Raw genomic sequence first — 15835 nt, forward strand, 5'->3', positions numbered from 1 at the left:
TAAACCACATGTTGTGCAATACAGTATACCCCCATTCTCCCAAAGGTATATATATATATATATATATATATATATATATATATATATAATATTTGTGTGAATGTGTGTGTGTTGTGTGTGTGTGTGTGTATGATATAACTTTATGTGTTAGATAAAACAAAGACTCTTCCAAGTTGATTTACACATTCAGTTTTCACCCTTATACATACACGGTATGTGAACACACACTGGACTATCACTGTGTCTAACCCAACACAAATGTGTGACTAAAAAGGGTATGCAGAGTTCATGTGTTTGACATTTGACACAAACAGGTGCTGGAGATAGACAGGGAAAGAGAGAGAGATATGGGGGAGAGGGATAGAGAAAGAGAGATGGTGAGGGAGAGACTAGTTTTAGAGAAATAGGTGAAATGTCAAACCCCTTTTCAAGACAGCGCTCTGGTCACAGATCTAAAACACACAACACACAGATCATGAAATCAGTCTAAGTCGCAGAGACAAAACACACAAAACACAGGACACAAATCTAACTTCTGTCAAATACCAACATATCTTTTCTGGCTGTTCAATTCAGATTGGCAGTATTTGAAATCAACTTTTGCTCAGTCCTGTCTTTACTGATCACAGTAAACTGTGTGTCAGGTATTTGTGCTCAAGTGTGCCTCCATGTGTGTAAGAAAAAGTTCACCCAAAAATGAAATTTCTCTAATGTACTCACCCTCATGCCATCCAAGATGACTCCATTGGTTTAATATATGTCTTCTGAAGCGCTTCAGTTGGTTTTGGTTGAGAACAGACCAAAATATAACTCCTTTTTTACTATAAATCTTGACATCAGAAGTCTCCTTAGCGATCATAATTTCATGCTCGATTAAATTTCCTATGGCGCCATCTAGCGCTCTGTGCATGCGACAAGCACTAGGCAGTGTAATCATGCTTGAAATCATGTTAGAGACTGCAATGGCAAGATGTAAAAAAAAGGAGTTATATTTTGGTCTGTTTTCACCCAAAACTGATTGGATCACTTCAGAAGACATGGATTAAACCACTGGAGTCTTATGGATTACTTTTATGCTGGTTTTAAGTGTTTTTTGGAGCTTCAAAGACCTGGTCACCATTCACTTACATTGAAAGGACCTACAGAGCTAAGATATTCTAAAAATCTTCGTTTGTGTTCTACAGTAGAGAGAAAGGCATACACATCTGGGATGGCATGAGGGTGAGTAAATGATGAGAACATTTTCATTTTTTGGTGAACTATGGCTTTAATTCTCTTTTATCCCAAATTCTTCCATGCCCCTCTCCCATTTAAGCCACATTGCCCTCTAAAGGACGTGACAACGTCTTAACGGTAACCATGGTGATACAGCTGTATGAGATACTTACAAAGACAGAATGAAAAGTCTTGAGAAGTTTAGATGAATTATATCTTAACCCAAGGTAAGGAAAGAAAACGTGTTCTCTAGGGTGGAGTGGAACTGAAATGCAGTGAACATGAGAGAAAATGAGGACATGCTATTCATTTCTTTAATTGCATCTATTACAATTTCAACTTGACACTGAAACTTACAAATGTAAACACCTTGACACTCATATCAGTTATGATAAACATCATATTCACTTGAGCTGTTTCAATGTAAAGAGAAGTTGAATACTTTTTTATGCTTCATTCTCTGTCTCTCTCTCTCTCTGAAAAACAATAGAATACTATGATATAGTATGTTAGAGTATACGTGTGTGTGTGTGTGGGCAGGTTTAAGTGGTTTACGAGGGCATTTTTTAGGTTACAAACTGGTAATTACAAGGGTATTATGCTGTAAATGTGTTTATGAGGGCATTTCTAGTGTCCCTATAATTCAAATCTCTATAAAAAATCTCTGTAACAATGACGTTTTTTGTGAGGATTAGGTTTAGGGGTAGGGTTTGAGGATATAATCTATAGTTCCTACAACATAAAAATCATTATGTCAATGGAGAGTCCTCATAAGGATAGCCGCACCAGCCGTGTGTGTGTGTGTGTGTGTGTGTGTGTGTGTGTGTGTAAAAAGGTGAGGGTTACCGGGGAGACGCGCGTGCAGCAGGATGCGGAGTATCCGGTAACGCGCTGATAATCTGTCCAAAAGATGCGGCTTCACGATATCCCCGTGTTACCTCGTCTGATAGACGCAGATTTAATATAGGCTAAGTGTACACTTTATTAAGTACGATGCTGACTATCTAAATCTTTAAAATGATCTAAATCTAATTATTTAAATTGTGCGCGTGAATATCACGATGATTACCTACTTTTTAAAGATGTGGGGTAGCTTTGGGACACTATGGCCACTGAAACAGACTCTTGGGTCACTGTAACAGAATGACACCGTCGTGGAACCAGCGACCAGGGCGAGATCTACCAAGACCTAGATGGGGACAGACAGGTGCGTTCAAATAATAGTATAAACACAAAAAAAAAACTTATATGAAACGAAATGGAGAACATATCCTAACATGTATATGCAATTACTTTAATTAGCCTACTTCATTCTTATGTTGAATAAACCAATGAATTGACATACAACGTTATACATTTATTTAAATGGTAGGCTACATTATACATTTTGTAAAAGTAAAACTATATTTACTATTTCACTGAAGAAATAGTAATCTTCTTAATTCAAATACTTTTTTATATGACTATGTATTGTGCTCTGAGTTCAAAGGGATTAAATAATTATGTATGTACTTGTTTGCTTATATAATTAGTTAGTTTTGCAGTGGCTTTTCTTTGCTAATAGTTTTGTTAAAAAATACGCCCATTTGTGTATCCTTCCCCTTTCAAACTAACTGTTGCAAGAATGTGTTAGTGTTGTTAGTGAAACAGGATCTTTGCTTTTGATGTTCAATTTGAACATGCTTCTTTTGATACACTAATAGACTTGTGTGAGTGTGCGCATGGATAGAAAGAAAGAAAGAAAGAAAGAAAGAAAGAAAGAAAGAAAGAAAGAAAGAAAGAAAGAAAGAAAGAAAGAAAAAACAAACTACAGCCAAAGTAAAGTGATCCGGCATGATCAGATTTGATCCTTTTCCGTTACCCCTGGAGCATGAGATGCAATTTGAGGATCTGCATGTCTCGGCATTGCTTCTCAATACGCACCTGCTCTTAATTATTTATGTTGTGCACTTCCTTTTTGATTCACTTGTATAAGCTTGTTTTTCTAATCTAAACAAGAAACTTTGTGTGCTGTACTCTTGATGAACAAAGCATATCTTTGAACGAAAAGCTCTGATAACAGAAATTTCATAATGATAATTCAGATCTACACTAACGGTCAAAGGTTTAGGGTCACTTACTCATTCTTTTTTTCACATTTTAGAATAATAGTAAAGTCATCACAACTATATGGAATAATAGAAATGGAAATATGGGAATTATGTTGTGACTAAAAAAATCCAAAATAAATCAAAATTTTAGCATCTTTAAAGTAGTCACACTTTGCCTAGAATTTGCAGAAATGTACTCTTGGAATTTTCTCAACCAGCTTCTTGAGGTATCACCCTGGGATGCTTTTTAAACAGGGATGCTTTTTTTTTTTTTTTAAGGAGTTCCCATCTATAGTGGCTGCTTTTCTTAATTATTTGGTCCAATAACTTTCTTTATTTTTTTTTTGTTATAAAATGTTAGTTTTGTAATTAAGTAAATTAATATATAGGCACAATTATTTTTTTGTCTACAAAACAAATTTCAAACATTTAAACATTGCAACTTCAGATCAAAAGGTTTTTAAGATCATGAGAAACATTTCAGGCAAGTGACCCCAAACTTTTGAATGGCAGTGTAGTCAGATGGAAGGTAAAAACCAGCCTCTCACCATATGGTGTTGAATATATATTTGCTTATGTGTTCCAGATCAAAGGATTAAAATTCCTAAATGCCCAAATTCTTCCCCTCGGCAACCTCTGCCCTCTTACCTACCCAGATTAAGACCCCGAAGGCCCCCCACAGACTTTGGGCCTTTAGAAAGCTTAGTGAAGGGTGTGTGTCATTGGAAGGAAACTGGAGTATCCACGGCAAGTGGCTACCATGCCAGACATGCTGAATCAAGCCCAGTGCGGCCACGAATAGTGACCGTGGTACGGCCTTGCAGAAAGGACAGTCTGCGTAAAATCTCCCTGCTATTAAACCGCCGTGCGGTGCAGACATTTGAGCAGCTAATGGCAGATGTTTCTGAAGCACTCGGTTTCCCTTGCTGGAACAACGCTCGAATACAGCGCCTCTTCAGCCCTGCTGGCCGAGAGATCCACAGTCTTTCTGACTTCTTCCTCTTTGACCATGCCTTCCTGGCCTTTGGAAACAGCCGACCATCACTTGATGAGGTCTGTGCAGCACTGGATGAGTTATATCCTGAAAACCCTGACTACTGTGAACATCTACTCAGGATATGGGAGCGTATATTGAGACCCAAGGCCACCAAGGCAGATAGTGGTTTCCATGATGATGACCCTGGGGCTGAGTTGTCTCTACCTGCTGTAACTGATCAGCAGGTAAACCGACTAGCATCCAACAACTTGCAGCCTGTTGGAGTGCAAGGAAGGCAAAGAGGGGCTAAGAGAGAAAGACAGAAAGGAGAAAGAGAGCTGTGGAGAAGGAAAGGTGAGCTGCAGAAAGACGAGAAGGAGCCAAAGAAGGACGAGAGAAAGAAAGAACCTGTTTACTGCAGGAGCTGTCAAGGATGTGGCCCACTTTTACCTCCAATCAGAAGCAAAATATTTTCTCAACTGGACAAGCCAAATAACCACAGTAATAAAAGTAATGCTTCCCTGAACATCAGGGCTCCTTCAGAAAATTCACCATATAGACCACTAACAGCAGACAAACATGTTGCCAACCCAAACTCTAACCAGTATAACACTCAGAATATGAAAACAATAATTGAGACACCAGCTCAGCAGGACATTAATAAGCAGGAAGCAGCAGAAGAGAGGGTCATGCAGGGTGATCTACTTCCTGATGGTGCTGAAGTGTCTCTGGAGGACATTGAGCATTGCTATGACATGGGCCGCGTGGTAGGAGATGGGAACTTTGCGGTGGTAAAGGAGTGCCGTGTTCGTGGCCTAGCTGAAGCTTTTGCTATGAAAATTGTGGACAATGCTAAGCTGCAGGGACGCGGGCACATGATCCAGAATGAGATTGCTCTGTTACGCAGTCTGGAACATCCCCGCCTCATCCAGCTGTTTCGTTCACATCACACAGACACTCATGTTTACCTGCTAATGGAGCTGGTCACCGGTGGAGACCTGTTTGATGCTATCTCTCAGAGCGGCAGGTTTAGTGAGCCAAGTGCTGCATGCATGATCAGGGACATCAGTCAGGCTCTGCAATATATCCACAACAAGAGCATTGCACACAGAGACATCAAACCTGAAAACCTACTGGTAAACTGCTCAAAATAGAATTCTACATTCTACATATTTTATATCAATATTTAGAAATTTAATTACAATAAAATAGTAAATTTTATAAAAGTGTGCTATTACCTTTCAAAACAATCAGACTTGGCGGACTATAACATAGGCTTAAAATCTTTTAGACTAACATTGAAGGAGGAGGATATCATCAAAAGACTTCACCAGGCAGACAATAAAAATGGCGAAAAACAATCTCATAGATATCATAGAGACTTGGTGGTGGCAACTAGGAAGAAAACCCTAGCAACTACAGCAACATGTCAAAAACACTCAGAACACCCCAGCAACTGCATAGCAATGCCATAGCAACCACACCATACCACCTTAAAGGAATATTCCGGGTTAAGCTACACCGACAGCATTTGTGGCATAATATTGACTACCACAAAAATGTATTTATTTAAAAAAAGCAAAAATCTGGGTTACAGTGAGGCACGTACAAAGGAAGTGAATGGGGCCAATCTGTAAACATTAAAATACTCATTACCACACAACATAAACAATATGCATGATTTTAGTGTGATAAAATCGCTTTCTAACCATTTCTGTGTAAAGTTACAGCCAATTTTACGACATCGTTGCCATGATAATGTAATGTCAACAAACCCTAAAACCGTCAAACAACTTCACAGCTCAAATAATACATGAGTTTTAACAGAAGACTGTAAGCTTCATATTTCTGCCTCTAAACTCTCTAAAATTGGCCCCATTCACTTCCATTGTAAATGCCTCACTGTAACCTCAATAGCTTTTTTTGAAGAAAAGGACGATGTAGTCGATTGATAGTTGGGTAGACGTAACAATAGCTGCTGCTGAGGTGTGTGTTTTCACAGTCCTTAAAAGTTTTGTCTGCATTTCCGTTTGGAGACGTTGACAGCATCGTCCATCAACGGTTAAATCTAAACTCTAAGGTTACAAGTTGTTTTTCCAAGGGTTATTTGCACTAATATGAAGGTAAGTCAATAAAAATGAATTATTATTGAGAGGTTGTGTGTTAAATCAGAAGGCATATATTTATGTATTAAAGGAATGATCTACAAATCTGTCACCATAAATTGCAAAAATGAAAAAAGAGGGTAAGGATAACAGATCTGTGAGTTGTACTTGGTGAATCTAATACCTGATGAGGGCCAACACAGTATGTGAAGGAGTGGAGAGACCGATGTCCCACTCCATCTGACTTCTAACCTGTCAAACACACTCTTGTGTCAACTGTGATGTGTTATCATTCCAATGAAACCATGACGGTACAGCTTAGATTTCAAAACGTTTCACAATTCCAACTGTGAGTGACTGCTGTAAGTCCTCATCTTGAAAATACTGTCCACAGACGAAAGTGCTTCCTCGTTTAGTAACGAAGTTATCTTCTTCGCGTTTAATTCCCTGAACCCACCGAGCTCGTACAAAGTTCAGCATCTTTCATGGAAACGCAAACCTGGACATTTTTAGAATTTGTTGAAATAGGAACACTGTAGTGGCACTGGTTATTACCGTTCTTCCCAATTGCCACCACACTGTAAAAAATGTCCATGTACTTCAACGTAAAAACTTAAGCTTAACTGCTGCCTTTTACATCAACATGACTTTACAAATCATTTCAAATCATTATTTTATGATTTGTTTAAAAACAGTCTAAATTTGACTCCAACCAGGTCTCCTAAACAACCAATTGGACTAGTTGCTAAGGTGGGTAGAGTCAAGTTAGGTTAACCTCTTTGTTGTCGCCATAATGTGGTTCCCGCTCTTGGTGGAGCGTGTGGTGAGTTGTGCGTGGATGCTGCGGAGAATAGCGTGAAGCCTCCACATGCGCAAGGTCTCTGCGGTAACGTACTCAACAAGCCACGCGATAAAATGCGCGGATTGACGTCTCAGACATGGCGGCAACTGAGATTCATCCTCCACCACCCAGATTTAAGTCACTACACCACCATGAGGACATAGAGCACTTTTGGGCATTCCAAATTGGGGAGAATTTTTTTTAAAATAATAATGAAAAAAGTCTAACTGTAAAATAATGAGTTGAAATGATCTGTAAAACCACACTGATTTAACTTAAAACTTTAAGGCAGCAATTGAACAAAAGTTATTAAGTTTTTTTTTTTTTTTCAATTTAAAGTATTATTATAATAATTATTACTACCTATCTTATATTTTGTCAATATTGTATGTAGTTCAATGCCAGATAACATTTACTGATAACATCTTCTGAGACTTCTTGGTTAAAATAATGGCTTTTTGATGACTGTTTATCTATACTTGTAAGTTTAAAGAGTTTGTTAACCCACAAATTTAAATTCTCTAATCATTTACTCATTCTCCTGCCATCACAGATGTGTATAACTTTCTTTCTTCTGCTGAACACAAATAAATATTTTTAGAGGAATATCTCAGCTCTGTTGATCCATACGATGCAAGTGAATGGTGAAACTCCAAAAAGCACATAAAGTCAGCATAAAAGTAATCCAAAAGACTCCAGTGGCTAAATCCATGTCTTCAGAAGCTATATAATAGGTGTGGATGAGAAACAGATCAGTATTTAAGTCCTTATTTACTATAAATCTAGACATCAGCAGTCTCATTGCCGATCAAGATGTCAAGCAGAAGACATGGATCAAACCACTGTAGTCGTATGGATTACTTTTATGCTGCCTTTATGTGCTTTTTTTGGAGATCTGGTCACCAATCACTTTGTATGGGCCTACAGAGCTGAGATATTCTTAAAAAAATCTCTTTAAAATTAAAATCTCATTCATTTTGAGCTCTCATCCTCACGACAAGAGTGTTATTTCCTATTGAAAATGCTCTCCATAACCACATACTTTGGAAAAGTAGTTTTTAATAATGTAGCCTGAATCTAATTGTATTCCAATGAACAAATTAATAATGTAGTCTTTCTTTAACACAAAATTTACAGTCCCTGAAAAATAATGTAAAATATGTGTATCATGATTATGCATAAAATAAAAAAAAATTAAAAACAGTGAGCTATCTAATATACTGTATATAACAGATATTTGCTCTTTTACTGGTTTCAAGGTCCAGCGCCATGACAATGGAAGTTTGAATCTGAAGTTGGCTGATTTCGGATTAGCCATGATAATAACAGAGCCAGTTTTCACAGTTTGTGGCACACCTACATATGTAGCTCCAGAGATACTTGCTGAGACAGGTAAGGTCCTCTGCTTTACCCATTCTGATTAACTGTGACTGGTAAGACACAACAAACCTGAGCTACAACTCCTAAAAATGAAATGAGGTGAAAACATTCAGGTGTAAAATGCATGATAAGTGTCAGATATTTCCAATTTATTGTGCGTGATGTGTAGGTACAGTATGTATGTCAATGCATGAACAGGTTATGGTGTTGAAGTAGACGTTTGGGCAATGGGTGTTATCCTCTTTGTGCTGCTGAGTGGGTTTCCCCCATTCCGCAGTCCAGATCGCAATCAAGAGGAACTGTTCTGTCTCATCCAGAGGGGAGAGGTCCACTTTCTGTCCCCTTACTGGGACAACGTGTCTGAGGGTGAGACACTTGAGAAATTATTCTCTTAAAATCTCATGTATTTTAGCTGCTGTAACCTTTAAGACAAAATTATGTATCTGTTTTTCACAGGGGCTAAAGCTCTTGTCAGGGCTCTGCTGGAGGTAAACCCTACAAGGCGCTTGACAGCTAGTCAAACTCTGCAGCATGACTGGCTTCAACATGTAACAGCACAGTAAGACCATAAGGGGGCGACAAAGACTACGGACTCAACAATTGAGAGAGCCAATCAGCAGACACTAAGTAGACCAGAGAAACATGTCAAAAATCAGAGGGAAACTCACAAATCAGAAATGGTGGCAGAGAAATGTAATGTAGTACAAATCAATGAGAACAAAATGAACAATAAATATGAACCAGATATTAACACACAAGACAGAAACCAGCAGACTCAAGACAGACATAAAATCTCAAGTGACAAACAAAATTCTTCCCACAAAGAAGGCACCACCATGACCGCGCAATATCCCACAGAACAGCCCAAACCTGAGAAACCAGCACAACGAGAAGACACTGGAAAAAAACAAGAGTGACCTGCTAAATAATGAGTTAGCACGAGTAGTGACCTGCTGAGTAATGAGTTAGCAAGAAGGATAGTGAAGATCAAAGATGCCAGTATAAACAAGAAAGTATAAACACACACAGTAGACAACATTTAGTCCTTCTTGCTCTCTCAAACCTTCACAGGAACACCACAGCACTGATAAAGACTCAGACTGCTCTGTTTTTGACCTGATTGCTAATTAAATTATCCAAATTTCAGACCTCCAGTGAAGGAACTACTATCAGGAGACTTTTCATTTGTTCTTAAATAACTGCAGTTTTATGCCACATTAACACTAATCCATTTTTGGTTGTCTCCGTTTTTAACATTATAATTTTCCAAAATATGTGGTAACTCCATTTTCGGAGGAGAAAAATGCTGTACTAGTGTGTGGATGAGAGTCTTAAACATAGCGAATTTAATGCGTTTTCGAACTAAAATGGAGGAAGGCTCAGGAGGCGGAGCCGAGGAAGGGGGCGCCGTGGGAGGTTTCAGAGGCGAAGACCTGGTAGGCTCTGGAGTTTCTGGGGGCCGAGTTTTAGGAGGCTCGGGAGTCTCTGGGGGCGGAGCCGTAGGAGGCGGAGCCCTAGAAGGCTCAGGAGACTCTGGGAGCAGAGCCGTAGAAGGTTCTGGAGGCGGAGCCGAAGGAGGCCCGGGAGGCGGAGCCGTAGGAGGCTCGAGAGACTTGAGAGGCGGAGCCCTGGAAGGCTCGGGAGGAGGAGCCCTGGAAGACTCGGGAGGAGGAGCCCTGGAAGACTCGGGAGAAAGACATTAGAAGGGTTTAACGGGTAGGAGAAACAATGACGGCGAGCACGGAAACAAGCATCCACAAACATTAAAGACTGACAGGGGAATGGAGAAATAAACAGGGTTATATACACAGAGGTGATGGAACTAAACGATACGCAGGTGAAAACAATGAGTGAGTGCTGGCAGGTGGTGAGGGCAAGGAGAGTTGGGAAGTGTAGTTTTCTAGACAATGACTGGTGAAAACACGGACCGGACCACAAGGAACGTGACATGGAATGTTACGTGCTGAGTGAAACAGAAAACACGGGGCAGACAACACAGGAACGTGACACCATTATTCCCCATTATTGAAATTGAAAAAATTGAATTGAAGAAATCCTGAAGAGAAATGCTTGATATGCAAATAAACTTTCTAAATTCGCTTAAAATTGTATTTAATGCGCTAGGAGTAGGTGGATTATCTAGAGGTCTGCATTAGTTAAAATGCGCATTAAGGTGGTGGAAATGGTTTATTTGCAAACCGATGATGTGTTTTGACCATTCGTGCATGTGTTATGAGTTTGCGATAGCTTGAAGGTCTGACCTTGGCACACAATTCTTTGAACATAGTTCTTGTCATTCAGAAGTGTTTAACACACAGCTGGTCGATAAAGTGGGTCCTCACAATCCGCCTGAACAGTTTTGAGAGCGGGCACTTCCAGATATGCGGACACATATCAAACTTATTCTGCAGTGTCTCGTGGATACATTTAATTAAATTAGATACTTCCTTCAATCTTGCAAATAAAGCTGTCCCCAAAGCAGAGAGAGGTCATTCAGCTGCTGTATCATGACGAGGCGGCTCCATCATGATAATGCACATTACGTAGTGCAGGGGTGCCCACACTTTTTTGTGTGATGATCTACTTTAAATGACCAACTCAATAAGATCTACCAACTAAAAAAACAGTTTCATTTAAAATAAGACAATGCTTGTTGGGACTACTGCATGTAGGCCTATCCCTAAATGGAATTCATCTTCTAATTAATAAAAAAATATCTAATAATGTTCAATGTTAATATCATTCAGTTTTAAAACTAAACCCAAAACACCTACAGCACAATAGATTACAATAGCCAGAGCATTTACCTTATTCTGATGACGAGTAAATATTGACCAGGCGAGGTTTTGTTTATTCAGTTGCCATGACAACTAGGTTTGCGCATACGTGCCTTCCAAGGACTTCTGAGAACAGAGCGCAAAATTGCGATGCTACTGCCCGGATTAGGCAAAACTGTCTGATTCCATTCCGTTTTACCTAATCCGGGCAGTAGCATCGCAATTTCGCCAGCATATGTCAGCTCGAACCAGACTGGTCATTCTCTATTGACCTCTCTCATCAACAAGGCATTTCCATCTGGAGAACTCTCTGAGATCACATTTTCCCCCATTACGATGGTTGATGTGAACATTAACTGAAGCTCTTGACCCATATCTGCATGATTTTATGCATTGCACTGCTGCCATGCGATTGGTTGATTAGATGATTGCACGAATCAGTAGGTGTACAGGTGTTCCTAAGAAAGTGCTTAGTGAGTGTATCAGTCCCGTTTGTGGAGACAGCATGTGGAGGCTTCAAGCTATTCTCCACGGCATCCACGCACATCTCACCACACGCCCCACCGAGAGCGAGAACCACATTATAGCAACCACGAGGAAGTTACACCATGTGACTCTACCGTCCCTAGCAACCAGACCAATTTGGTTGCTTAAGAGACCTGGTTGCTAAGCACGCCCTGGTTTCGGACTCACGACGCCAGGGGTGGTAATCTGCATCTTTACTTGCTGAGCTACTTAGGGCGCCCTAGAAGAAATAACATTTCATTTTTTTTTCATTGAATAAACTATATTTATTAATCACTCCATACAAACTCCAACCACTAGGTGGAACTATCACGAAACGAAACAAAATGTGCCCAGCTTCCTCAGACAGTCAAGTGTATGCTCAGTGAGACGAACTTACTCGGGGGCCACATGAATATAACCAAAAGGCTTACACACCCCATTGTCTCTATGAAAAACAATGCTTGCTGTGGGCATGTAAACATTTTGCGGCCATCCTTAGTATCTATTCTCAGTTTGGCCAGAATCATCAGTGCAAAATGGATCTTCCATTGATGTAAGAGTTTCTTGCATTCCTTGAGTTGATCATGTTTCTCTCTTGTTGAATTTGCAATGTCTGGGAACAAGAAAATGCTGTGATTCTTCCAATAAAGCCTTCCTTTACTCCTTAACACAAGATCTTTATTGGATGATCTCGCCATTTACATTTCCAGACTTTGCGAATTCAACAAGAGAGAAACGTGGAATGTGAATGTCAATTCGGAGTCTTGGGGAAAGATTTAAACTTGATATTGGAGGAGGAAGTGTGGGATTGGATTCTAAAAAAACGTGCAAGGGTGCACCTTATGCAATTCAAGATTTACATTGATTCTATTGGATGAGGGTGAGGGCCAGATGGAGGGTGGTGGCGATGGCATCGTCTGTTGAATGGTTTGGACGATACGCAAACTTCAGTGGGTCTAGCGAGGGGGGTCTTAATGTGCCTCATGACGATGGAACGGTAGTCGTTGAGGCAGGACACTAAAGACTTCTTTGGCATGGGGACGATGGTGGTGGCCTTGAAGCACGTTGGAACGAAGGCACTGCTCAGAGAGATGTTGAAGATGTCGGTAAGAACATCTGCCAGCTGGTCTACTCTGCACATCCTCTGAGCACTCTGCCAGGAATGTTGTCTGGTCCAGCAGCCTTCTGTGGGTTGACTCTACTTAGAGTTTTCCACACATCAGCCGTGGTAAGACAGAGCACCTGGTCGTTGGGAGGAGGGGTGGTCTTCCTCGCCACCACGTCGTTCTGGACTTCAAACCGAGCGTAGAAGTCATTCAGTGCATCTGGAAGGGAGGCATCTTTGTCACAAGCAACTGATGTTGTCCTGTAGTTGGTGATGGCCTGGATGCCCTGCCACATGCACCGCGTGTCACCGCTGTCCTGGAAGTGACTGTGGATTCTTTGGGCGTGTGCGCGCTTTGCCTCTCTGATGGCCCAGGACCGCTTGGCCCTCGCTGTTCTTAGGGCTGCCTTGTCGCCTGCTCTGTAGGCGGAGTCTCGGGTCCTCAGCAGCGCGTGCACCTCCGTAGTCATCCATGGCTTCTGGTTGGAGTGTGTGGTGATGGTCTTGGAGAAAGTGACATCATCAATGCACTTGCTGATGTAGCTGGTCACTGATGCTGTGTATTCCTCCAAGTTGGAAGAGTCACCATATGTTGCAGCCTCCCTAAACATTTGCCAGTCAGTACACTCAAAACAGTCTTGAAGAGCAGAGATGGCTCCTGCTGGCCAGGTTTTCACCTGCTTCTGGGGTGGTTTTGTGAGTCTGACGAGCGGTCTGTATTCTGGAATTAGCATAACAGAGATGTGGTCTGAGTAGCCGAGGTGGGGTACGCGTCCGCCCGGTACGCGCCTGGGATGTTTGTGTAAACAAGTTCAAGCGTGTTCGCCCCTCTCGTTGCAAAGTGCACATACTGATGGAATTTAGGGAGCACTGTCTTGAGATGGAGAGGCAGTGGAGAGAGAAGTATAGTTTTAAATATGTGTGATTATATATATATATATATATATATATATATATATATATATATATATATATATATATATATATATATCCATCCATCCATCCATCGTCAACCGCTTATCCTGTGTACAGGGTCGCGGGGGGCTGGAGCCTATCCCAGCTAACATTGGGTGAAAGGCGGGATATATATATATATAAAATAAAATATTTTAACCAGAAAGAAAAATAACCCAGAAGGAACCCATGGCAAATATTCCTCTGGGTTATTGGAAAACAAGCTGAACAGCTATATTCCATTCAATAACCTGTCAAAAAAATTATGTTTTTTTATTATCATTATTTATTCAAAAACAAAGAATACAACAGTATCCAAAAATATATAAGTTTATACACAAAAAAAGACAGTGTACAAAGTATTCCTTCAATTATCAAATATTCTATATTCATGAAAAATAAGAAAAAGTCTTCCTTGCTTTTTATTAACAATGTTCTCCAAACAGGTGCTATAGTCCTTGGTCTCCTGGACGAAGTGAATAAATAAATAAAAATATACATATGTGTTTTATTATTATTATTTTTAATAAAAGTTATAAGATGAATGACGTCTCAAGATGACGTTGTAATTTTGTCACATATCAGGGGTGTTTCAGTGGTGACTTGGCTGAACAGAAGTCAAATGAGAGTAATGTTATTTGTAAAATTGTTAGTCTTTTAGCTAAAAATGTGGATGATATTACTGATTTTGAAAAAGCTGAACTTGCTGAACAGCAACATCAACTAGATAAAATATATAAATATAAAGCTGAAGGAGCTTACATCCGATCACGCAGAAAGTGGCTTGAGGATGGTGAGCAAAGCTCTGCTTATTTTTTCACATTAGAAAGACAACAAGCTAAAAATTGTAATATAGGAAAACTTATGATTGATGGAATAATAAGTGAAGACCAGGAAATCATTGGAAAATGTTGTGCTAAATGTTACAGTGAGTTATATAACTCAATATTTTGCCACCAAGATGCAATTGATTTCTTCAAGTCTCTTCAGAATGTACAGCAATTGAATATAGTAGATAAAGCTTTTTGTGATGCTCCTATTACCCTGAATGAGATTGTAGAAGCGATTAATTCACTTAAAAATGGAAAATCTCCAGAGACGAGATTTCTTTCAGAATATAATATACCAGTAACTCCTAAAGAGTTTGCCACAGTTATGGATGCTATTCCATCTGGAAAACACATGATTTTCAAAAATAACACTCTCTCTTTAGGTTCATTACTCTCTCCTGAACCTGTAAGCACACCTATTGGTGAGATATGTTTCACTGGAAAAAAAAGGAAGGTATCATAAAGTAAGAGCTCTATTCCTTGAGAACATTGTCTCTGCCCCTTCTATAATCTCATATTGGAATGGACTCTAGCTCTTTTTGTCAGAATGACACTGAAACCTCTCTTCATTTGTTTTGGTCATGCAGTTATTCTTTGCAACTTTGGAAAGATGTTAGTTTGTTTATCTCAAACAATATTTTGTAGAGTTTTTCAATGAATCCTAAAACTGTTATTTTTGGATTTGTTGAAGCAGATCCAAATGCCTGGTTTATAATACATTGAATTATTTTCCTATGTACATTTTATATTCATAAATGTAAGTTTTTGAAATGTAAACCTATTTTTTTTTTTTTTTTTTTTAGTATTCTTACAAGAGATAAAACAGTATTTGATTACAATTTCAACAACAAAGCACTCAGAACATGTACAATTTGCAAGGCCTACAAACGTTTTACTTTAATGTGTAATTTTCTTTTAATTTAAGTAATACCCTCTTTCTTTCTTTCTCTTTTTTCTTGTTTTTGATTTTAGTTACTTGTTAGTTTTGTTTCTGTTTTGAGTTATGGTGTTGGTAATGTAGTTTCCTTAACTATTATTATTATATTGCTGTTATT

General features: G+C 39.4%; 1 protein-coding gene across 1 annotated transcript; it reads left to right on the forward strand.

The window, feature by feature from the left end:
* The first annotated feature begins 2358 nt into the window (after positions 1–2358).
* On the forward strand, positions 2359–9524 carry LOC127619489 (serine/threonine-protein kinase DCLK3-like). The gene is given in 6 exon segments (XM_052092330.1): positions 2359–2422; positions 3892–4747; positions 4844–5417; positions 8487–8619; positions 8806–8973; positions 9064–9524. Coding segments are annotated over 6 exon segments (2256 nt in total).
* Positions 9525–15835: the final 6311 nt, after the last annotated feature.

This window comes from Xyrauchen texanus, chromosome 26, assembly GCF_025860055.1.
Source record: "Xyrauchen texanus isolate HMW12.3.18 chromosome 26, RBS_HiC_50CHRs, whole genome shotgun sequence".
In the NCBI taxonomy this organism is placed as follows: Eukaryota; Metazoa; Chordata; class Actinopteri; order Cypriniformes; family Catostomidae; genus Xyrauchen; species Xyrauchen texanus.